The sequence below is a fragment of the Polypterus senegalus genome, chromosome 15, assembly GCF_016835505.1.
Source record: "Polypterus senegalus isolate Bchr_013 chromosome 15, ASM1683550v1, whole genome shotgun sequence".
NCBI lineage: Eukaryota > Metazoa > Chordata > Cladistia > Polypteriformes > Polypteridae > Polypterus > Polypterus senegalus.
Genome location: NC_053168.1, coordinates 52,526,630 through 52,552,337, shown reverse-complemented (window position 1 = coordinate 52,552,337; position 25,708 = coordinate 52,526,630). Strand labels below are relative to the sequence as shown.

The 25,708-nt window shown below is 39.5% G+C and overlaps 1 protein-coding gene across 1 annotated transcript; it reads right to left on the bottom strand.

Moving 5' to 3' along the window:
- Positions 1-699: 699 nt before the first annotated feature.
- Positions 700-25,330, bottom strand: si:ch211-254p10.2 (solute carrier family 40 member 1). The gene is made up of 8 exons (XM_039737450.1): positions 25,049-25,330; positions 18,749-18,816; positions 17,700-17,859; positions 17,350-17,465; positions 13,045-13,171; positions 8,798-9,061; positions 4,681-5,358; positions 700-1,425 (listed from the first exon to the last, which is right to left on the bottom strand). The coding sequence occupies exons 1-8, from the start codon at positions 25,254-25,256 to the stop codon at positions 1,166-1,168; spliced, it is 1,881 nt and encodes a 626-aa protein (XP_039593384.1). The 5' UTR covers positions 25,257-25,330; the 3' UTR covers positions 700-1,165.
- Between the last annotated feature and the right edge of the window lie 378 nt (positions 25,331-25,708).

Here is a 25,708-nt window from a genome sequence, read left to right as displayed (position 1 = left end):
TCGTGTACATACACGAATCCCTGAGTTCATGTACCAAACACCAATCATATTTGAACATGATGTGGCGCTTCCACAAGCATACAGTAACTACTTGAATACTTTTTTGGGTGGATGCATATTGCATGTTAACAATCTCCATTTCTTCTGAATAATGGAGGACAAACCTATTCAGTTACAGAAGATGTTACTGTTTTCTCCGAAGTAGTTTGACAGCATACTGTTTTACATTATTTTCAGTAGTTTTCCTTTTTTATAATTTCAAAAGACACACAACCATCAGTTGTTACCTTAAATAAGTAAACTTCATCCTATGCAAAGAATCGCCATAGAGTGGACCTCACACGTATACACACTGGGGCCATTTAGAGTCACCAGTACTGCAGTACTGTACTGTGTTGGGGGCACAGCCCGGGCATCATGACCAAATCAGGAACTCAATTCTGTACTGAACTAAGGCTACTGTATGTGGCACTGGCAGCAGTAACTCCTACTACATGTACAGTGCAGTTAACAGGGTCACATTTATCAGTGAGTGGCTTTAATGTTGCAGAACCATGAATCGTACACAGATAGATGAAGTCCGGTTGTATGTTCTCAGTCACTACTACTCAACGTATCTGAATCAAGTAAGCTTCATTTTCTTCTTTCATCTGTACATAATGAAATGTATTCCATAATTAAGATTTTTTTCCTTAAAGGTCATAATGAAGAAAAACGTGAAAAAAATATTTAGCAGTCTTCTTTAGTCCAGGTTGGGAGGGAGAGATTTATTTTATGAAGAAAACAAAAAGACTTAGTTCTTCATTTTTAATCGAGCTTTCCTATCTGCATTATGGTACAAAGACTTTGGTGGTGCTGAAGTGGTCCTACTTGATACCTGTCATTACCATGCTGCATCTGTCGAGACATATTGCACTACTAGTAGCTTCTGCTAAACAGTACTCTTCCATTGCCATATTTGTTTTGTACACAGACACAGAAGGTACAGGTAACCATCTTAGACATACCCTGTAAAATGACACCTGCTGCGTAGGAGTGGAAATGTGTAGCTGTGAGGCGACTGCTGCCTTGTGTTGTGTCAATATGATCCTGGACTCCCAGTCCAGCGCTGTGGAAACGCATATTGAATTGATTCAATCTGACAAGCAAGCGTATGTCTGTAGCTTTACGTCTTGGGCTTATATTTTCTTTTTGCTTTTCTAGCATACATGAAGTACATGGTATGCCCTGCTGTGACAAACATGACAGAAATGATGACTAAGATACCAAAGTGCTGTGGCTGGGGAGCAGAGATCACCATGATGAAGTGCAGAAGATCCATCAGGTAGTTCATGGAGCTTTGGACCCCGTTAACTATACCTCTTTCTGACTCATTAATGTTCTCCTGGAGTAGTTGTGTGACGGTCAAATCGAAGGACCAGAGACCTGTGGAAGGAAACGACAGAATGTTTGAGTCACTTTAGTTGCACATCCATTTTCTGACCTGCTTATTCCATTTCAGGGTCACTGCTATCATAACAGCATCAGGGGAATACTTGGGAAAGACGTGTAATAACGTTAGGCATTATGAAAACATGAATATTCACCCTTCTTCATTTGCATGCCCTTTATTTTTAAAATATTTCATTTTAGTTAGTCTGTGGTCCTGCGGTGGGCTGGCACCCTGCCCGGGGTTTGTTTCCTGCCTTGTGCCCCGTGTTGGCTGGGATTGGCTCCGGCAGACCCCCGTGACCCTGTAGTTAGGATATAGCGGGTTGGATAATGGATGGATGGATAGTCTATGGTCTGCCTACTGATGTAGTTTGACTGGGTAATTCATTAAGCTCATCAGAAAATGAATGAAATGGTTATAAAAATTGTATAAATGACTTTAATACAGCATTTATAATACTGTGTAATATTGCATGCCAGTAAACTTAATGTGCATTACAGGTAAATTAACAGAAGCAATTATTAAGAAAAAGACTGAGTAGTACATGTCTGGAACAGGAGTACTGTATTAGCAAATAATCAACATGGGTTCAGATGAGGAAGATTGTGTTTCACTAATAGACGATTAGAAATCAATTAAAGGATGCAATCGGAGAGGTGCGTATTAAAATTAGTCATCTTGATTTTTAATAAGGTACCACACGAAACGTCAGTGATCAAACTTAAAGAAGTAGGAATTCAGGGCACACTCTGTTGGTGAGTACAGAATTGGCAGGGTAAGGGCGAGAGCTACTTCTTCAGAATTAGGCGATGTTAAAAGTGGAGTCCTTCAGGGGTCAGTTTTGGGGCTGCCACTCTTTAGTACACATAAATGATCTGGACAAGAATATAGTCAAGAAGCTGGTTAAGTTTGCAGATAATACCAAACTAGGCAGAAGTGCAGATAACAGACAGAGACATGGACAGCATACAGCCTTGGGCAGATTTGTTACAGATGAAATTTAATGTAAGTAAATGTAAAGTATTACGTGTAGGAAGTAAAAATGTTAGATTTGAAAACACAATGGGAGAACTGAAACATGAAAGTACGCCTTAGAAGAAGTACCTAGCAGTTGTGGTGGAGTCGTCACTGTCTATGTCCAGACAGTGGGCAGAAGTGATCAAGAAAGCTAGTAGGGTGTTAAGGTATGGATCACAGTGTGCGAAGTACAAGTCAAGGGAGGATATTCTTAAGTCATATAGCACATTAGTGAGGCCTCACCTGGAGTACCGTGTACAGTCATGGTCTCCATATTATCAAAAAAGAGCAAGTCCGCAGCAAAGCAAAGCTGATTCCAGGACTAAGAGAGCAGACTGAAAGAGATGAACCTTTTCGGTTTATGCAAACATTGATTAAGAAGGGACATGACTGAAATATTTAAAATTATGAAAGGCATTAGTGTTGTGAATCCCAGTATACACATGGAATAAATTACCAAGTAGTGTAGTGTAGAGTAGGACTTGATGTTACTTTAGGCAATCTAGGTGAACAGAATGGACAAGCTTGTTGGACTGAATTGCCTGTTCTCATCTCAATTGTTCTGTTTTTACATTTAAATGTCAGGAATGTTGTTGCTCAGCTTTCTCCATTGACCTTCAGTGACCCACTGATAATCAACAGTTTATTCCTCTGTGATCTAAGGTATGTTTTTTCTCGACTTGTTTTCTTAACCCTTTGTGGTCACTGAATTTTCGATACTGAACACAGCAGCATCAGTTCCAAGGCCAGCATTATTTCTGACTAGAAGTTCAATTGGTCGGATCACAGAACATCTCTGTACACACTAGCCAATAACATCAGACAAATAAGCAGTATGTAAGCTGTGACATTTCTCTGTCTACCTGGATATACTAAGCTGAAGGCACAAGAGAAGCTACTACAAGGGTTGACAAATCTAGATGCTTCTTTTTTCACAAATGGGCAGTGTCCACCTGGCAGGGATATTAAGTATATTGGGGAAATGGTCAAAATTGAGAAAGATTGTCCCTTCCAGTCAAGTGGCTTAAAGGTGCAATAAAAGGGTATATAAAGTACAGAACGAATGGCCGCTCACCTAATGTTAAGTTCCATGACAGTCAAAGATGATGGCTCATTTATTCCACAGAATCAGGGCCCTAAAGGGGGAGATGTAGTGTAAATCTGTCCTGCATGCTAGATCACCCACTCTGCTGCTTAGTGGGATAAAAATTATTTCCTCAGATGATACAGAGTGTGCCAGGATTAAAAACGTCAATTCAATAATGTAGCAGTTGGGCCATCTGAGCACCCTCAAATGGCCACAATACAGTCGACATGTAAACTTGCAATACGAATGGACACGAGAAATATAAGGCTGCAGTGACGTCACATACACTGTAATATGCCATTTCATTGACAGTTGCAGCTGCTCTCGTTTGATTTAGTGTATTGCTGCATATTTTTGAGTAATAAAAGACTCCAAACACACTGCAAAAGTACTGCAGTGTGGATTAGAAGACTAAATCGTACCCGTCGCAAATAGCCAGGCTTCGCTGGATAGTCTGTCTGCTATCCTTTAACACTCAGGGTCTCAAATATCATATCTTTCACACTATCAATATGCGGTCTAGTCTGCTGACTTACAAAAGATATTTACATGCTTATAACTCTCATTTAAAGGTGGTTTATAATTTGTCAACAAGTAATTGTTACGTTAAGAAATGAAAGGTGTTTCATGTGTAAGTAATCAGACCCCACACGTTATTATCTGGATGTTTCTATAACATATTAATAATATGTTAATTTTAATATGTCTTTCGGGATCTCCCAGCTTTGCTTTGCACTCTGCTTAGGAGTAGTTTGTGTCAATTCTGTTGGACAGACTTTCATGATTTATTGAAGTTTCTAAGTGCATTTGTTGGAGACCTTTTTCTAATTGTGTGACAGATATTTGACTTTGATTGGGTGGCTCATGAACTTTCAGTCCTTCCCTTCAATAGTCAGCGAACTGTTGACTGTGACCATTGTCCTGCTGATTTATGAAACTGGTAGGAATCTAAAAAAGTGAAAATTAAATGGTGCTAAATACAGTATGTGTCACTTAATGGTAGACAGAATTAAGAGTGCTTCTGAAATCATGTATTACAAATGTTTCTGCATACAGAGGTCAGCATGGAATGTGAATTTTTATGTGTCATGGCATACCATAAACAAGTCCCCTGCCCCTTGCTTACTGAATTAACACTGCTTACCTATTCTTGCAGAAATGACTCCAAGAAAGAGAAAGGTGATGGATATGTAGGAATTGGGACCACTTCCTGATAGAACATTGTCAAAGAGTACGGTGTTGTTGGTCCAGTGTATGGATGAGCGGTCAGGAAGCAGTGGTTGATTGACACTTCCATAAGATGGGTAGGTATGCAGCTGCTTCTGTCCTGAAGAGTTCTGGTTGGCAGACGAGTTGGAGTCTATGAGTGGAGATAAAATACTGAGGTCCAAAGGACTGCCTGGAGTAAAGACAGAAACCACACAAAGCATCAGACATGCTAGGTGCAGGCAGCTTGAGATGATTCCTGTGGTCAACAAACCATACATCTTTCTCAGCTTTGTAAACAAGATGGTGCCCAGGAGTCCTGTGATGGCGGAGATTCCCATCAGTAGACTGAGCAGAGATCCACTTATTCCTTGCGTGTAGGCATACCCCGTGGTAATACAGTCAAATCCCAAAACTGTAGTGTAGAGAAACGCTAATCCCATGCCAGCTAGGAACACAGATTGTCTATAATACGCTTTCCAACCATCTCTGCAGGTGCTCAGTAGCCACTTAAACTTGCGCAAACATAATGGAAGGTCAGCTATTTCTCTTACGTGGAGGTTGATCTGGCAGTTATCATCTGTAAGCACCGGGATTTGATTTATATGAAGTTCACCTGGTGGGAAAAAAAACCAATTTAAGAATTATAATTTTCTGCCTGTATGATGAAAGTGTTCTCTTGGAAATAAAACAGATTCTCAAGAACTTCCGAGACGCATTTCCAAGTACTGATAATGTTGATGGATAAAGAAAAGGTGGAAAAAGGTTCCTTTTACTTGATGGAAGTATTCATGCAATCTGACAAGGCAGTGACACTCAGTATATACAGTACTCCAAAATGTCATCAAGTGTGTGCTTTACTTTTCTGAGAAATATACCGTTTAAAAGTAACTTTTATCAATCTTGTTCTGATTTTGACAACAGAATTAACCTAAGAGACAAAGCGGAAAGATCAAGCAACCGCTATAGACCAGGAAATTGACAAGATCCTGAGAAAACCCAGACTTTAACATGGTGAGCTCAGTTCACTTTTTAAAGGCTCTACATACTCAGTCTAATTAAAACTTAAAATGTAGCCTGATTAAATATGCTTCTACAATTAGAAAGTTAAGTCACATCACTAGCATCTCTAAAAAAGCAACATTTAAGTATTTTTTTTTTGAAAAGCCGTAGCTTCTAAATCTTAAGATACAGAAGCAAACGCTTTAACAAAGAGAAAGAAAAAGGCTGACAGGAGTGAATATTATAGGATGTAAAACATTTTAGCATATTTGATACCAGTTGTATATATAAAAAACACTCTCCACTGGAAAAAATTAAATTCTCAGTTAGAGGATCTGTGCAGAACTTTTAAAAACCTGGCAGGATCTAAGCCAGGGGTGCCCACACTTTTTTGGCTTGCGAGCTGCTTTTAAAATGACCAGGTTAAAATGATCTACCTACATTAAAAATGTGCTATATACATATACATATATACATATATATACATATACACATATATACATATATATACACACATACATATATATATATACATATACATATATATATATATATATACATATATATATATATATATATATATATATATACTGTATATACTGAGTATCAGAGGTGGGTAGTAACAAGTTACATTTACTCCATTACATTTATTTGAGTAACTTCTTTAAAAAAAATTGTACTTCTAAGAGTAGTTTTACTGCACCATACTTTTTACTTTTACTTGAGTACATTTGTGAAGAAGAAACGCTACTCTTACTCCCCTACATTGGGCAACACTCGAATCGTTACTTTTTTTCCCATTAGATAAAGTCTGACAGGCAATTTTCAATCTTCTCTATGTGGCGTATGCTGTCAAGTTGCGCACTCGCCTTCCATTGCGTCTCCAGCTCCGACGCAAGGTTTTGGATGTTCCCCAAATCAAGGTGCTGCAGCTTTGAGGACAGATGTTGCATTTTTCATTTGAAAGCATTAACTAAGCTAATCATATTGACTATGGTTTTCTCTTTTCATTGCAGCTGTAAATTAAGCTCATTCAACATGTTGGTCAGATTAAAAAAAAAATGCCAAGACTAGCGGCCATTGATCGTTATTTAGTTGCTCATATTCTGCATTTTTAATGACAAGGAGAAACTCCTTTTTCTCTGGCCAGGGGCCTTGAAATCTCAGCAGGAATTTCTCCCTAGCCATCTGTCTCAACGAAGGCATCTTTTATCATCTCTCCATGTTGGAAGGACTTCTTATGCTCAATGATCGAGGGACTCACCAGGAATGATGCTTCGTGTGTCTGCCTTTGCTTTTGAATTCAGCCAAGTGAAAAATGACGGCTGCCCGATTAATTGCGATTTTAGTTCCCTCTCCTTTGTCAAACTCAGATCGCTTTTTGGAACGCTGTCTGTTTCGTAGTTTTTATGAACAGTTCAAAAGTGCCTTTCCACATTTTCCTTCTTTAGGATAGAAATGATAGATTGACAGATCAGACAAACGCACTTCGATTGTGACATTGTGAGAGAAAAAAAATCCTCTTCCAATTCCACATCCAGCCCATAAACATTTTTTTTTTTAAATCCCTTCTTTAGTCGATATAAATTGGAAGGCTAACTAGATCACAGCTGGAGGTTTGTGGTAGCTCGCACGTTTGATCGTGCATGCGGGATGACCAGTGTGTTAGAAGAAAAGAGATCTCAGACTGGCTGCAAAATTTTTGAATGCAACGTGATCTACCTGCACTACCTTTCCGATCTACCAGTCGATTACGATCGACACATTGGGTACCCCTGGCCTAATCAATAATATTTAAAATAAGCTCTTAAAGCACTGAGGAAAAGATTCTCTTCCCATATCCCTTTTTTTGGTCATTTATCCCACACATATGTGGTTCTCTGAGTAAAGAGAAAAATTGTCCTTAATCTGTTCTCATGTTGTTGAAGGCATTTTGAAGTAACGTTCCCAGCTCAAATCCTCTGGACTCGTTCCGTTTACCATTTTGAACATTTGCATTATGTCTCTTGTTAGCCTCAACTTGCTTAAGCTAAAAAGATTTAACTTCTTCATTTTTTTCCTGGTAGCTCATACAACATAGTTCTGGAACAAGTGTAGTTGTCATTCTTTGGAATTTCTCTAGTCCTGTGCTATCATTTTTGATAAAATTTGCACAGAATATTCCAGAAGTGGCCCCGTAGTGCATTGTACAGATTAAGAACAGCCCATTTTCATTGGTGCTCACCACATGATGCCTTTGTATGCACTTGTCTATACTCTCTTGATGTGGGCAGTGCTGAATCCACTTCAGCTCCCAAGTCCTTCTCATATGTTTCAATTGTAGGTTTCAATCCACTCCCCCTGTATATGCTAACCTATCATTTTTCCTTCCAATTCTTGCTTAAGTTTTCCTGTATTCAAAACATACCAAATTTTAACCATAGTGTAAATAGTTCATAGACAGCACTCTGTATTCACAGGCTGATGGGTCTGTGTCAATTGGCTTTTGTACTAACTTCAAAATTTCATTTCAGTGCATACAACACAATTCTGTAAGAAATCCCTTAATACATTCAGATCAAAGTCTCTTTCCCCTATTCATCTTCAGAGCAAAGAAAGATACAATTTGAATATACAGTTAACAAGACATCATAAAGAGCTGAATGATTGAGCATGTTCATTCAATTGAGGACAACTTTGAAGAATGTCTGCCAGATTCTAAGAAAACACTTCAGATTGCATCCTGAAAGGTTTATATGCCGGGTAGGGTTTGTGTCACCACACCAACCATGCCAGCTTATTCTTACTTCATTATTGCGTTTCACAGCCAATGTATGTATGTGGTTATTACTCATGCTATTGAATACTTTTTATAAATACTTCAGTTGGAATACCTCATATAGGCATTTATATTAATATTTACAAGTGACCAGTTATAGCAGGAGAAATGATAAGATACAATTACCATATCCTGTGGATTCTTTCATATACATCTCACAGATAAATACCGAAACACTGAAACAAAGTAGCACTCATGTGTTTAGATCATTAGCACTGCCGTTTTTCATACTGACCTTGAATATTCATCATTTCAATTTGTCGCTCAAGACGCTGAAGTTCGCTTTCACAATCTGTAGGGTTTGATTTTGTGGACAGAGCAGGTACTATTTTATAAACTCTTGAAAGAAAAATAAATTCAACAGTCAAGGAAACCAGGTTCCATCCCAGTATGAATCCACATCCGACTACGTTGGAGGCCAAAGTCATCACTTGACCCACCACTAGAGGAGCCAAGATATTAGTGATTTGGTCAATTCTTCTCATTGTGGCATTCATTCCTGGGGAGAAAGCATAATGACCAATGCAGTTTGATCAGCAGCTCCCAAATTAAGAAAGATCAGAATTGGGCCAAAGGTTCTGTAAAGCAGAGGATAGACCTGAGACAACTGTGAAAGTGGTGTAAATGGAGGGAACTTATAAGTTCCAGCCAAGTTCAGATCATTTTCTACCAGCTCATAATTTGTTTATTGAGTGCTGTAATGTTAAAAAATATGAATTAAATATCAGAGTATACAGTGGGTATAGAAAAGAATCACCACCTTCGAAATATTCACAAAAATATTTCTTCCCAACTTTACTTACTTAATGCAACCTATAACATCCAAGTGAAAGATAACACAGCTACAGTTGAGAAAAATGGTAAAATCATCAAAAACAAGACATACTGAGATTAATAAAGGATCATCCCAATGTCAATATTTTGTTGAACCACCTTTTGTTGCAATGACAGCCTTGAGTCTGCTGGGATAGTTCTCTATCAGCTTTGCACATCTAGATTGAGTAATATTTGCCCACTCTTCTTTACAGAACTGTTCGAGTTTGGTCAAATTGGATAGTGAGCGTTGGTGGACTGCTATCTATAAATCTTTCCACAGATTTTCAATGGGATTTAGGTCTGGGCTCTGACTGGGCCACACAAGGACATTCACTTTTTTCTCCTTCAGCCACTTTGTGGTCAATTTTGCTGTGTACCTCGGGTCGTTGTCATGTTGAAAGGTGAACACTCTGCCCATCATCAACTTTCTGGTAGAGGGTAGCAGGTTTTCTTTAAGAATTTGACGATATTTTGCCCCATCAATTTTTCCTTCTACCCTAAAGAAAGCACCAGGCCCTGCGTCAGAGAAACACCCCACAACAGGACGCTGCCACCTCCATGCTTTACTGTAGGTATGGGGTGTTGTGGATGGTGAGCTGCATTGGATTTCCACCATGTGTGCTGTTTGCTATTGAGGCAAAATAGTTCCACTTGGCATCAGAATCTTCAAGGTGCATTCTGGCAAAGCTCAAACAAGCCTTAATGTGGCCTTTCTGAGAAGTGGCTTTTTCTTTGCGAGCCTCCTGAACAAGCCACAATTGTGGGGCGCTTATGAAATCGTTGTCACATGCACACAATGACCACTCGTTGCCATAAAATCCTGTAACTCCTTAAAAGTGGCCATTGGCCTCTTGGTAGCCTCTCTTACCAGTTTCCTCCTTACTCTTCCATCGAGTTTGGAGGGACAGCCGGATCCAGGGAGGGTCCTAGTAGTACCAAACACTTGCCACTTTTTTATTATGGACTTTACTGTGCTCCTTGGGATTGATCAAGCCCTTGAGATTTTTTTGTATCTATCTCCTGTCTTAAGTCTGTCCACAACTCTACCCCCGAGATCTTTTGAAAGTGTCTTGCCACCCATAGTCAGTTGTTTGCTGTCAGTTGCACTACCAAGCAAGGGAATGAATGCTCCAGGAACAGCTGTTTTTATGCTTCACTAATCACACCGATTACAATTGACCGTGGTCTGCAATGGAAATGGTGGTTACTTACACCTGATTGAGTTTACAAATATTGTTGGGTGATCTTTTATTAATCTCAGTATTTCTTGTTTTTGATTTTTTAAAATTCTTCTGAACTGTAGATGTGATATCTTAACTTTGATGTTACAGATTGCATTGAGTAAGTAAAGACAAAAAAAAATATTGGTTTGTGTGTTTTGATTTAAGGCTGTAATGCAAAAAAATGGGAATATTTCGAACATCTAAGGAGCATATATACAGTAATACATACATATTGCAATGTTTCGAATTATCTACGATATAAATTTGTATTACTGATATAGGACTGAACTTAACCCATTGTTATCTCTTCATTATCTTGCACTATAAATGGACACAAGGCTGGAAAGTACCACAAATGGGATCAAGGCCTGTCATAAACACACAATCGAGTGCTGACACTTCCTGAGCCGATCATACAGGGATGTCAGAGACCGTGTGTGCATGTTTCTCACATAAATTGGTTCAGGCTGTATTCAGTTCGGGTATCCTGTTTCAATAAAGAATGAAACTACTAACCATTCCCTATGCCAAAACACTAGGTGTTATACAATTCAAAATAATATTAGTAAATATATTTTTAATTAATATACATATTAATTTAGAAAATAATTAAAAAAATGATTTTTCAAAATTAGAATTGAAATCACGGGTGGCACGGTGGCAGAGTGGGTAGTGCTGCTGCCTCGCAGTTAGGAGACCCGGGTTCTCTTCCCGGGTCCTCCCTGCGTGGAGTTTGCATGTTCTCCCGTGTCTCGTGGGTTTCCTCCGGCGCCCGGTTTCCTCCCACAGTCCAAAGACATGCAGGTTAGGTGGATTGGCGATTCTGAATTGGCCCAAGTGTGTGCTTGGTGTGTGGGTGTGTTTGTGTGTGCCCTGCAGTGGGTTGGCACCCTGCCCGGGATTGGTTCCTGTGTTGGCTGGGATTGGCTCCAGCAGACCCCCGTGACCCTGTGTTTGGATTCAGCAGGTTGGACAATGGATGGATGGAGAATTGAAATCACAAACTAATAAAATCATATTAAATTCATTAAAAAATTACAGCAGAGCTGGCATGCAAGGGCAATGATTACCAATTTGTTGTGCCGGAAAAGAGACAGCAGAGAAGTGTGGTAAACAGACCAGGAGGTGGAAAAGGCAAAAACGTTTGTTTAATAAAACCAGGCAATCACAACCAAAGATGAGCTAAGGTCAAAACCAGAAAAATAAATAAAATTTAACTAATAAAGCCCAACGTGTACTAAATGTATTTTAGGAATCCCAAATCTGAGATGATATAAAGTAGCATGTAACCTTATACAGTGGTGATCCGCTGACGTTCTGGTCATGGTGAGCTGGCAACGGAGGTTGTTACAAATGACAGCTCTTCTCACAAAATGGCAACATATTCATAAATAAAATAATGATTAAAAATATTTATATGTTCATTCAAAGTATCATTAGTCAGTCAATCAGGCAGTCATTGTCCAACCCACTATATCCTAACACAAGGTCACAGGGGTCTGCTGGAGCCAATCCCAGCCAGCACAGGGTGCAAGGCAGGAACAAATCCCAGGCAGGGTGCCAGCCCACCGCAGGGCACACACACCAAACACACACTAAGGAACATTTAGGATCGTCAATGCACCTAACCTGCATGTCTTTGGACTGTGGGAGGAAACCGGAGTACCTGGAGGAAACACACAGAGACATGGGGAGAACATGCAAACTACACGCAGGGAGGACCCTGGAAGCGAACCCTGGTCTCCTTACTGTGAGGCAGCAGCACTACCACTGCGCCACTGTGCTGCCCAAAGTATCATTAATCACAATAAATTAATTAGAAAGTAACAACTCAAAACTCACAAAAATTTCCTAACACACATCTGCCCCAGAGCTCTTGGGGGCAATATTTTGATGCCCATACTGGTCTTTGTCCATGGTGGGCCTGTATAGACTCCCCATCTCTGGTTTTAATCCTATATGTGATAGATATTCAATCCAGTATAAGTGAGTTGGTTCTCTCCTTGTGCCCAGTACTACCAGAGTAGACTGCAGCATGAGTTCTGAAAACTGATGGATTAGTAAATTGTAGCAATTTTTCAACTTCTTTTCTTTTCTCCCCATCCTTTCAAACTGATCTTAAAAATGAGCAGATAAAGGCCTGAAAGAAGTTATCCTTTCCTTCATGATGAGTATTTTGGAATCAATGGGCATGAAGGACTTTGCCAGCGGGCTGAAGCAAGAGGTATTTGTGGCATTGTGTTCAAGAAAACTCAGAAGTCAAGCTTTCAGTCAACAGGAAACACATTCTTACAAAAAAGGTATACTGGGCCCAATTTATGTACTACGACAAGCAGGCCAAGACATACTTGAAAAGCTTTGACAAAAATCTAAATTACAAACTGGGCAAATGAGGGTTATAAATAAAACAAAACTAAATGTAAGCAGAATGAAAATGACTTACCAGCAAGATGTCCTCTGTTGTAGCCGGTGATGACAATGATCCAGTCCTTCTGAATGGCAATGGTGAGGGCTGTGCTTGCGAGATTCGCCACATCTGCCAGGATGATCACCACCGTATAACAAACCACCTTGTGTGAGTCGTGTGATGCAACACGTTAAACAAGACAATATACATCAACCTCACATCTTCATAAAAGTATTTGAAGAAACAAAGAAGAACACATTAGGCTTATTGACTTATCAGTCATGTGAGGTGTGAAGCAAAGTTTACAAGGCCTACAATTTCAATTTCTTTTTGGACACTTTTCCATGGACATCTGACAATTATTATATGCAAATTACGTCTAAGGTGTGCATTAGGGTTCGGAAGTAAGCACATCCTTGTATTTTCTAGTATTGAAAAGAATGGGATACTTTTTGCGAGTTTGCTGGTGATTTAAGTATACAGTATATCAAAGCTCAACTTCTTTCCTCCAAATTCCACTTTCAATGTATCTGCAACTATAATTATTTCACAGAGATTGTTTATACATCAACCCATTGTGAAATCCTTTCATCAGTCTCTTTTCAGACCTGATTTATCCAGTTTAGAGTTGTGGGGTTCTGGGTGAAGTTTGGTGGTATGGGGTGGGCAGAGCCTTTTAATGTAGCACTGTTTACAGCCCTGAATAATCCATCCATCCATCCTCCATCCATCCATTTTCTAACCCGCTGAATCCGAATACAGGGCCACGGGGGTCTGCTGGAGCCAATCCCAGCCAACACAGGGCACAAGGCAGGAACCAATCCTGGGCAGGGTGCCAACCCACCACAGGACACACACAAACACACCAAGCACACACTAGGGCCAATTCAGAATCGCCAATCCACCTAACCTGCATGTCTTTGGAAACCGGAGCGCCCAGAGTAAACCCACGAAGACACGGGGAGAACATGCAAACTTCACGCAGGGAGCACCCGGGAAGCGAACCCAGGTCTCCTAACTGCGAGGCAGCAGCGCTACCACTGCGCCACCGTGCCGCCCTAGCCCTGAATAAGGTGTCTGTTAATCACAAGGCATGTTTACGCAGACCCCAGCCTTATTTATATGGTGCCAATAAGGACTTTTGGAAATGCGGGCAGAAAAAACTAAAGCCAGCAGCCATACCACATGCACTTCAGAGCAGGTCATCCACCTGAAGCTAAGCATGTTCACCCTGGCCAGTACTTGGATGGATGACCATCTAAGAAAAGGTTGTGTTGCTTCTGGAAGAGGTGTTGGTATGACCAGCAGGGAGCGCTTACCCTGTGGTCAGAATGTGGATCCCAGATTTCCCAGTGCAGTGATGGGGACACTGTACTGTAAAAATGGTGCTGTCCTTTGGAGGAGATGTAAAATCGAGGTCCTGACTCTCTCTGGTCATAAAAGATCCTTGGGCATCCTTCATAAAGAGTAGAGTGTATCCTGATGTCCAGGCTAAATTGCCTACCACAGCCTAGTCATTCTGGCCTCCTAATCATCCCCTGCCTTTAATTGTCTCTCTATCTCTCAACACTTCATCACCTAACAGCTCATGTGTGGTGTGTGTACTGATGCAACAAAATGGCTTCCTTTGCATCATCCGGGTGGATGCTGCACATTAGTGGTGGCTCACCATGTAAAAGCACCTTGAGTAGTGAGAAAAGTGCTATTTAGAGAAAAATTATTATTAAACACACAGACAAAGAGTAGACTGTCAAAATGACACACAAACCCTAAGCTTGGATTTTGCTTGTGTGAGACAGAACTGCTCAGCAGTGGGCCACTGATCTGTCCAAACAGTCAAACCCTCACCATACTAATTTGAAATTAATAGAAATTGGGCTTCATTTGATAGAAGACAAATTAATCACTTTAAATACGGTTATATGGTCAGTTTTTTTCATTCTTTAACTAAGGGGTCTCTGTCAATGGCAAGTGAGGCATTTTTGTACCATGGAAGCAAAAGCAGTATGTTCACACTTTAATATGGCAAGAATTGGTTAGCACTAGAATTTATTTTTTTTCCACTGACAGCACACTTGGTCTACCGTGTTCATGTATCGACATAATGGCCGTCCCTGTTATATTTAAAAGTAATTGATCTGTCCAGAAAAAGTTTGTTTTACAGTCCTTTGCATCACCCTGGGACCTCTGCAAACGGATTCTATAGAAGTGTGTGTCTGTGGTGGACTGACATCCCATTCTGGGTTTGTTTCCCTCGCGTTCCTGATGCTACCTGAATAATCTCTGGCTTCCTGCTCCCCTGTAAGGCAGGGCTTCTTAAACGTTTTAAACTGAGGACCTCCAATTAGAAAATTGTTACTGTACTAGGATTCAATTGTCATAATGACAGTAGAATCGTGAAGAGGCAAATAACAATGGCAATATAATTTTTGCTTACTTTCAAGCTCATTTTACTCACATGAATATTATTAAAAGAGGAAACTGGGAGACTAATATATTGTTAAAACAATACTCAGTTTATCCATGTTCCAAATATGTTTATTCAGTGCAGGTTGATGGGGCAGCTGACCCCTATCCTAGAAACCATGGGGTGCAAAGCAGGAATAACCTCTGGTCAGGATTCTACCTCAAGGATGAATACACAGACGCACGCAAAAATACACACTAGAGCCAATCCACTTAACCACCATGTGTTTGGACTGCAGGAGGAAGCCCCCATGGACACGGGGAGAATATGCAAACTCCACACAGACAGCATCAGAGGCTTGAAACCTAAAACGACTATTATCGTTCAAAACAAATAGATTTCCGAGGTGTACCACTGCCAGTGGAAATTCTCAGTTTAAGCTTTAGTAAAGACAAGACAGGGAATTTTTATGGCATAGTATGAAGGGTCACTTAATTTTGTCATTTGACACATGGTACCAGTTAAGGAATTAAGTAGTTAAAAAGGTAATCAATCAATGCCTCCTCTTTACTTGTCTTCAACATTAAATAAACAACACTTTATTCTAAATGACTTTGCAACTAGTTTAAAATACTCCAGTTTCCATTTAACGGATCAATTAACTGAAGAAAGCAAAATTATTCCTAAAGTATATACACTGAGTGTGCTTTATTTGGGTGATAGCATAAATCTGGCTGAATAATTCAGTGAACAGTCCAGTTTGAAATGTGTGTTGAACGATTTTAAATTTTGTTTTTTGCTCTTTATTTCGCCTTATACAATTTCTTGTATTAACAATTTGTTAGTTTTCGCATACCACTTGGGGTCAGAGCACAGGGTCAGCCATTGTTCAGCACCCCTGGAGCAATTGAAGGTTAAGGGCCTTTCTCAAGGATCTCTTTTTGGCAGTGACGGGGATTCGAACCGGGAACCTTCTGGATACCAGCGCAGATCCTTAGCCTCAGAGCCACCACTCTGCCCTAGTGTAACAGGAAGGAATTCTTCCTCACCAAGGCATATTCAACTTAGTACCATGTCTTCTTTGCTCCTCTGTTATAGATGTAGATTCATTGAACGCCGTAAAGGTGAACACTAATCAGGAATGACCACTGAAACTTCATTTAATATAAAACACTGTCATGGCACTATATATACCATCATTATATTGACTCACCCCTCACAAATCCCCGAAATATTTCAAACTTGCGGCACGGTTGCTTCACCTCACAAGCTTGTCTGCCATTTCCTCCTCTCTCCCACTTTCTTGTACGTGTCTTTACTGTCAGCCTTCTCAGTTTGATTGTTTCACTGTTTGTGAGATGGGAGGTGGGAATACTTATTATATTCCAGTGCCACAAAAACAAAAGCTCCCTGGGATGAATCAACAGCATTGTTTCACATGCTGCACTGCCTCCAACAGTATAATGAATAGTGGGTGGCTTATCGTTCGATTGTAGAATTCATGCTTGGACAAACTTGGTTCATTTTTCTGCAGACATGTCCACTACTGACCCATAGTTAAAGAAATCCTACTTGAAGATTGTGAAAGTGGATGGATGGACAGATGACTTTCATTTTTAATTGCAGTTGCACACTCTTTCAAAAGTATGGCTGAACTCTAGTCATCCACATCTACAGCAAGATGTTTAAATGCCACCCTCAAACAAAGTAATACTGAGAATGGCTAGTGATGTGTAGATCCAGCTACATCATTCATAGTAATATAACAGAAGAGGGAAAATTAGTTATAATGATATACTACTAGTCTATTTTCAGAATAAATGTATTACTTGTAAAGTCTCCCTTTAACATGGGATGCTTACTGTTCATCAGTTCTGTCTAATGAGAACAGTCCAAATGAAGGAGGTAATACTGGCTAGAATAAGGATACTCACAGTTAACCAGCCATCCCAAATTTGCTCGATCCAGTATTTGTAGGAGAACACCACCATCAACACAATGCTGCACACTGTGACCGACACGTTCTGAATAAACAGTGAGGCATGGGCCACTGGAACAGTACAAAGAGGACCGAATTACACCACTCACAACAAAGAAGACATCTGCAGTATTGCTGAGGCCATGTCGCTTAACTGTTTTATAAAACCAAAACTCACAAATTGTAAATATTAGAATCCAAAACGAAATGTTACCTTTATATTACGTGCCATTCAGATAAAGGACAGTGCTTTAAACTCTTTTAACAGTTAAATGTATGGTGAGAAAAGAGTATCCATTCACAAACCTTTATTTCGTGGATTTCTGTCCACCCAGTCGCCAATCAGTGCACCAAACAGAAGAACCGATCCTGCCACCACTAAGCCAAAGACTGCAGTTAGCAAAAGGCTGTGCCCATAGAGCTCAATCAGAAACACAGAAAGGGCGAAATGCCACATGCGGTCACCCTGTAAAAATATGAAGCATTCTTTAAATTGTGTAATTGCAAGTATATGTTTTGGAAGATGTGTGCATTTATGTAATTTAATCATAACAGTTTATGAAATTCTGAAAGACTAAATATGGTAAAATATACAAATAGCTGAGGCGTAACACTAAAATCTATTTGTGTATCTACTTATTTCAAAGAACCTTTTTAACACTACAATATTTATTTTTTTAAACCTACAAAGATATTTATAAACCTGTCTCAATATGATGAAAGACTTGCATTCTGGGCAACTAAGAATTTCAGGCTAGCTTCTAAGTAGCAAGCTAAAATATTAGTGTTGACTGTTGCTTCAAGTAATTTGGTATTTAGAACTTTGCCAGGCTTTTTATTCAAATACAAGACAATCCAGAAATAACAGGGTTTGTTTTGTACATCTGCCGCAGTAGCCATTGGTTGCTGTCCCGGGGCACAACTTGAGTCATGCCATTACAGCAAAAAACATCCATCTTAGCCAGTCAAGCCAATGGAGAACTTCTCTCACTAAGTGGACAGTTTGGGTTTTGACTAAGAGTGCTCATCTTTCAGTACGCTGAGTTCACACTACACTGGTTTCCAAAGTTAGATCATTCTGCTCCATAAAAACCGTAATACAATGGAAAAAAGAAAGAAAATATCTGCCATTATCTAAGACTGCCATAAGTTTTGATTTGAATATTCTGTTATATTAATGTAATTGTCAGTTGTGTATTTAGGCACTGAAAAAAATGTACAATAATGTTTGGAATTTTTTAATCAAATGCATTAAAATAATTTGTCTGCTTTGCACAGTTAGCTTATCTTTTAGGCCATACTGACTATTTTGGAGAAATGAAGAAAATTTACAATGATAGGCTACTTCATCTTACCCACATCGACAAGGCACCACTGACATAAATAAGAAACTTTGGACCCCTGAGGTAGAATAAAGCTGATCCTGAAAGAAAGAGACATGAATGAATATTAAGTAGTGTATTAAAAAAAACACCTACATAGACTATACACACACACACATCCATTTCTCTCGTTCTCTTTTCTATGTCAGATGAAAGTTACACGGTCTGTCTCTTTCGCTCTAATGTACAGTGTATTCAGAAAGTGTTCAGACCCCTTCACTTTTTTCACATTCGGTTATGTTGCAGCCATGTACTAAAATTGTTTAAATGAATTTCTTCCCATATCAAACAATGCTTAATACCCCAGAAAGACAAAGTGAAAACAGGTTTTTAGAATTTTGGCGAACTTATTAAAAATAAAAAAAACTGAAATATCACATTGACACAAGTATTCAGAACCTTTGCAGTGACACTTAGTATCTGGCTCAGGTACATCCTGTTCTGTTGGTCATTGCTGAGATGTTACTACACCTTGTTTGGAATCCACCAGTGGTCAGTTCATTTGTTTGGAAATGATAATGAAAGGCACACACCTGTCTACAGAAGGTCCCACAACTTATAGTGTTTATCAGAATGAAATCCAAGGCACAAGGTTGAAGGAACTGCCTGCAGAGCTTAGAGACAGGATTGTGTCAATGCACACACCTAGAGAAGCCTACAAATATCCTGCAACACTGATAGTTCTCAAGAGTACACTGGCCTCCAAAATTCTTAAATGGAAGTCTTGGACAATCCCAACACTTCCTAGAGCTAAGCGATCATAAGCAATCATTGGAGTTGGGTGACCAAAAACCTGATGGCCACTCAAGCTAAGCTCTAGAGAATCAGTGTGGAGATAGAAGAAACATCCAGGAAAACCTTTACTGTAAAGTGGCCAGACAGAAGCCTCAGTGGCCAGCCAGAGCCTAAACCTGAACCTAACTGAATATCCCTGGACAGACCTGACAATAGCTGTTCATCAATGGGCTCCATCCATCCTGACAGAGCTTGAGAAGATCTCCCAAAAGAATGGCAGAGACTCTCCAAATCCAGATGTGCAAAGCTTGTTGCGTCATTTCCACAAAGACTCTAGGCAGAAATTATTGCCAGAGGTATTTGTTCCAATGTAATATTGTAGTTTTTTAAAATTTTTAATACACTTTTACTTTGCAATTTAGGGGGTCTTGAGTTTTGCTTGATGTGGGAAAAATAATTTAACAATTTCAGCATAAACCTTTAACACAGCAAAACATGAAAAAAGTGAAGGGGTCTGAATACTTACATACAAACATATTATATATAAATATAAATAGGATATCTATCAATGCAAACATGTTTATCATTATATGGATAGAGAAACTGATCTATGCATAAATAGACAAACGTAAGGTGTATGAAGCATATAATCTCCCATAAGACGGAGGTTTAAGCTTCATGATGTACGCTGTGACAGTAGGGGGCGCTATCGCTCCCTTGAACCCTCAGGTACCACGTCAGACACCAGGTAAAAGTGCTAAAATTATTTGTTTTATTATAATAATGTGCACTAAGCACCCTCCACTCCACACTACTCATAAACCAAATACAATCCTTCAATAGTAATAACAATAACCAATCCTCCAACTCCCAGACGCGTTGCCCTCCTACCACCCAGCTCATCTCGCCGTCTGGGAGCTCTCACAGCTATTTTATACTCCCTGACCCAGAAGTGTTCCCAATCCCCAGTCCATATAATCTTGTGTCACTTCCGGGTCAGGCATCAGTCGTTTATTTTCACCCCGGAAGCACGCCGCTTTTCCTTTGACGCACTTCCGGGTTATAGGGCACAAAGGAATCTTCGGTCCTCCCTGCAGCTCCCTCTTGTGGCCCCTGTGGTATCCAGCAGGGCTGAGGATAAAAACTACAAAGTCCATGACTCCCTGCTGGTCTTCAGGGCACCTCCATCTGGCGGCCTGGGGGTATTGGCTGGGATGACAAACCGGCCAGATACCACAATGCGTATTACATATTTAAATATGATTGTCATGCATTCCAGTTTAATTAACCTTAAACGGGTTGATCATATTCTCAAAAGAACTTCTCCCATTTCATTTTTGCCTCAATATTTTCTACTAAGTAGTCATACTCAAGACAGGTATTCTTTTTTTCAAAATGCTTTCAAAATTATTATTTCACATTCTTAGCTCACGCTGGAACCTATTTCGTTGAGAATTTCTTTTAATCGAGTCATAAGTTATTGAAATAATTGCAATAAAAGAAGCTCACAGTCTATTGTTTAGTACAGCTTCTACACGCAATATGTAACCATGTCAGCTAAAAATACATCTAATCGTTTCCAGGGTGACAACATCACCTTTCATGAGAAGAAACAGATTATGAAACACACAAAAGAAGAAAATGGCGCTGCTTCTGTGGGATTGTTACACTTAACAGAAGTCATTTCAAAATCAATTATTGTAAAATTCTGCTGTGTCATATTAATAGATTTTTTATTCTGTTCATACTGAGTAACCCTTTCTACTTCCTTAGGTGAAGCTGCACCTTTTTTATGGGTTATATTTCTCCATATGTCTTATGAGTTAATAATAAATTACATTTTTGCTGAATACAATGTATTTAATATTAAAAATAAAGGATCATTCGAGCTGAGCAGAATCCTTGCTTCCTTTTTCTGCAGTGCCTTTTTATGTAACTTGCAGAAATAGAATCAATGAGGATAAAAAAAAAAAATCAAAAGACTTGATATTAGCAGTTTATAGGATTATTATTGTCACATTTCCAAACAATAATGAAATTCAAATGTCTCATATAACAAGTACTTGGGATAACCCATCAACATCTATGCAGGCACGTTGACCCAACACTCGGATGGTGCTTGGCTACAAACAAAGTGGACAGGAGCCCCATTTGGTTGATAGACGTCAAAGGAGCCCAAGATACCCCAGAAGGCCGTAACAGTCAAGCAGACCAATTTAGTGTTTTTTTCTTCAGCTCCATGATAGTGAGGCCAACTACATAGATACTACTGTTGAAATCCTATTTATAGGTTTCAGGATAATGAGGAGTGTAGGTGAAGACTAAGAACGATTTTTGTGTTTTGTAAATAAATATTTAAATATATATATATATATATATATATTATGTCATGAAAAGTACATTTAAACTTAAAGCAAAGTAAAACTCCACTCTGCACAGATCCCGATGGAAACAAATCCCTGGTGCACAAAGATCGCTGGCAAAAGTTAAACGTTGTAGGCCCTCTACAGTGATTCAACAGTATTCGGTAATCCAGTGTGTTATGTACGGTTATGATGGAATCACACAGTGGTCTGCTGTCAAGTCTGTCCACCAGGCAATGATACTGTATGTGGCCCACTCTGTGGTTTCATTCTAAAGGTCGCGAAGATCAACCTGGTAAAGGGAAAGTTCTGAACTAAAGTAAAAAGCCCTGCAGATTTAACAGCTTGTTCTTGGATTTTAGTTGACCAGACTCAGAAATGTGTGGTTATTTTTATTGTTTCACTGCACCATGATCATGAGAACCTTCACATGTGCTTCAATAACTCAGTTATTCACAGAAATCTGGTATCTAAAATGGCATGTGAACCCTTATTCCAGTGAGATAAAGTGAGTTAACACACATAGATTTCTCTGCCAGTAACCCTGATGTTTGGCCATGTAAACCCTTGAACAGGTTACAGTTATGGATTTCGTGATCTGTGCGTGGCTGTTGCACTGTTAGCCTGCAGCCACGGGTACAAAATGGTGTAAGCATCCACAAAGATCAATTTCCTGAGGCAAATGCTTGGGCAATCAAGTTGGTGGTTGAAATAATCTGTCTCAGTATTTTTGAAGTGGATAATTGTATGTTGACAAGATGAACATACGGTGCTAAGCTCTGCAGTGCTGTCCTCCAAGCAATAAGGTAACACGTTAAAAGTAATGTGTGTTAAATAATCCAGCTACTTTTTAAAGTAACAAGTAACCTACAACAATACTTATTTTATTGAAGTAAAAACACCTGCACTATTATTATTATTATCATTATCCCAGCAGCACTGGCTATAAGGCAAGAAGCAAACATACCAGTATGCTGTGACTTCACAGTTGCAGAACCAAGCGTCCAGCAACAGAGACATATTAATAAGGAGTCAGTTTAGTATTCGTCCAGCTGCTTCCTAGATATGTCGAGTGTGATGGGATCTGGTGTTTATACCACAAATCATTGTTGGCTCAGGACTGGGATTTAAAAGGGTGCCGAGTGTGATTTACTTTACAGCACATGAAGAACTTTATGTATTTATAATACACAGGACTATTATTATGTTTGGTTTGGTGTTTCTGGTATCACATATGTGCGCAGTGGGAACAGCTTAAAGGCTCTGGTGGTGCTGATACCTCTATATTAATGCTTTGTTCTATTCTTCCCTCTGAAGACCAGATGATTGACAACCGTACCACCTATGACATCACTTCCGGTGTCAGTGCACGTGGACCCACCACTTCCTGCTTGGCCTGTATTTAACTGGAAGTGTTGCCATCTTGGGCAGTCTATTTTCAGACTTATGTCTTCAGAGATGTTTCCTTGCTGAAAAGCACTTTATTGTTAGAAAGGATTTACTTCAGCTGTACTACATTCAAAGTTTGCTGGACACAGGCAACTGGCCACGTAGCTCCTTTATAGCTACTCAGCAATGTTCAGTAGTCCAGAATGTTGTACCCCACTAAGTCCCAATGTCCGCACTTGGGGCTAAGTTTCGCAAGATCTAAAGGAGAAGACAGAAAGGTATAAAGAGCGGTGGCCCAACGCTAGGCAGAGCTCAGCACAATTAAGTGCAGAAACTTCTAGATGGTTCAGGAACGTGGGCATGTTGTTTAAGTAGCAACTTTTGACTCTGCGGTGTGCCGTTACCAGAGCATGTAGGCTAACATGATTTCCACTCCGTCACAGAGATGGAAGGCGACTTCTTTACAATTGTATAGAGTAATGTTTGTTTATAAAGTTAATCTGTCCTTCTTGGACATCGGACTTTACTTTTATTCTGTGTTAGTGTTCCCTAGTTCTATTTTCTAATTTACTTTGTCTTTTATTTTTCTTTCTTCATCATGTAAAGCACTTTGAGCTACATCATTTGTATGAACATGTGCTATATAAATAAATGTTGTTGTTGTTGTTATACATGTACTTTTGTCTGTTTCATGGTTTTTAATCATGAGGATTACATTTCTGTTATTTTCATGTTTTTCTTTGTAATTTAAAATAAAATTTTTTATTAATATCTTGGTTCTTCTTATTTTCGTGATACTGTTTTGAAGGAAAGGTGTCCACAACTGTCCTGTGCATGACGTAAGTTACAATATAACTATGGTGGCGTTCGCACTTTATGTTATGGCTCATTGAATGAAGAACCTTTTGATAATCATAGCAATAGTTAGATTATTTATTAAATAGTCCCAAGTAGGGCGGCACGGTGGCGCAGTGGTAGCGCTGCTGCCTCACAGTTAGGAGACCTGGGTTCGCTTCCTGGGTCCTCCCTGCGTGGGTTTCCTCCGGGTGCTCCGGTTTCCTCCCACAGTCCAAAGACATGCCAGTTAGGTGGATTGGCGATTCTAAACTGGCCCTGGTGTGTGTGTGTGTGTCCTGCGGTGGGTTGGCACCCTGCCCGGGATTGGTTCCTGCCTTGTGCCCTGTGTTGGCTGGGATTGGCTCCAGCAGACCCCCGTGACCCTGTGTTTGGATTCAGCGGGTTGGAAAATGGATGGATGGATAATCCCAAGTATTATGATTTTGAGTTTTCATTACGACCCTCTTTTATATCTAGACTTAAAAGCTTTGCTTTGCTTTTTGATTCTGGTAACTCCATCTTGTTTTTTCTTCTCCTTGTTTATCTTTTTTGACCAAAATTTTTCATTTCTGATGTCTCTTCCTGACTGTTCTGTGCTCACAATACCACTCAGTGTGTCATATACAATAACTATACTGTATATGAATTACTGTTGAGTGTTATTTGATTAACTTGGTTGTTCTCTACAGAATTAAAAAGTCCACTCATTAAGTTCCTGCATTCTGCTTCTGTGAGTGTGCCCTGAGAAGAGTGCTGAAAAATGTAATATCGCCAGCCACTAGCCACTTGCCATTTGCTAATAGCATTGTGGTGGAGGACAGGATTTCTTCTTCTGAAGCAAATATAGGAGATCGCACATGAACTCTCTGATCGTTTATTAGACCACAGCAATGTAATCATTTCCAACCATTTCTTTGTCACACTAACTGAATTTTAAAAATGGACTTACCAGAGACACTCCTTGTTCCCTTTGTCCTAGATTCCTCCAGTTGTGTACTTTCAAACTCTGCGACAACGCTACCACACTGCATCACTTCTGTTTTTGGAGATTTGTTCTGTGTCAAGGTGAAATTGTAAGAGGCAGTTAGCATTGCAGGTTGGTGGCAAAATCCCCATATTATCGGAATTTGAAGCTTTTGATGACATAATATGGACATTCTTGAAAGTCATTATTTACATATGGCTACAGAACAGAAAAAATATGAGCAGTACCACCAATGAGACTGTGGTAATTTTTAATATTTAATCTTGCATTCAAGGCTGCCAGGACAGGCTAGGCATCCCAAAATTCTGCGTTTAATTATATGGGTTTGAGAATGTAATTTTAATTTCAGAATAGTTATTTAGGTCTAAGTAACTTTTGTAAGGCATCTGCACCCTACCATATTTATGCAATCTGAAATTTGCTCATAAGAACCAAAGACAAATTCTCTAATGGATATCCATAAATCATCACAGAATTATTGGCCTATTCTGCTGCTTTGCCAATTATTGCTGATTTCTCATGTTTTAGAATCAATAATCCATCCTTGTTGGATAGATGGGTTCAAAAAACAAATGGACATTCATAATATTGATCCTAAATTTTTGACTTTCGTCTTTATGCTTT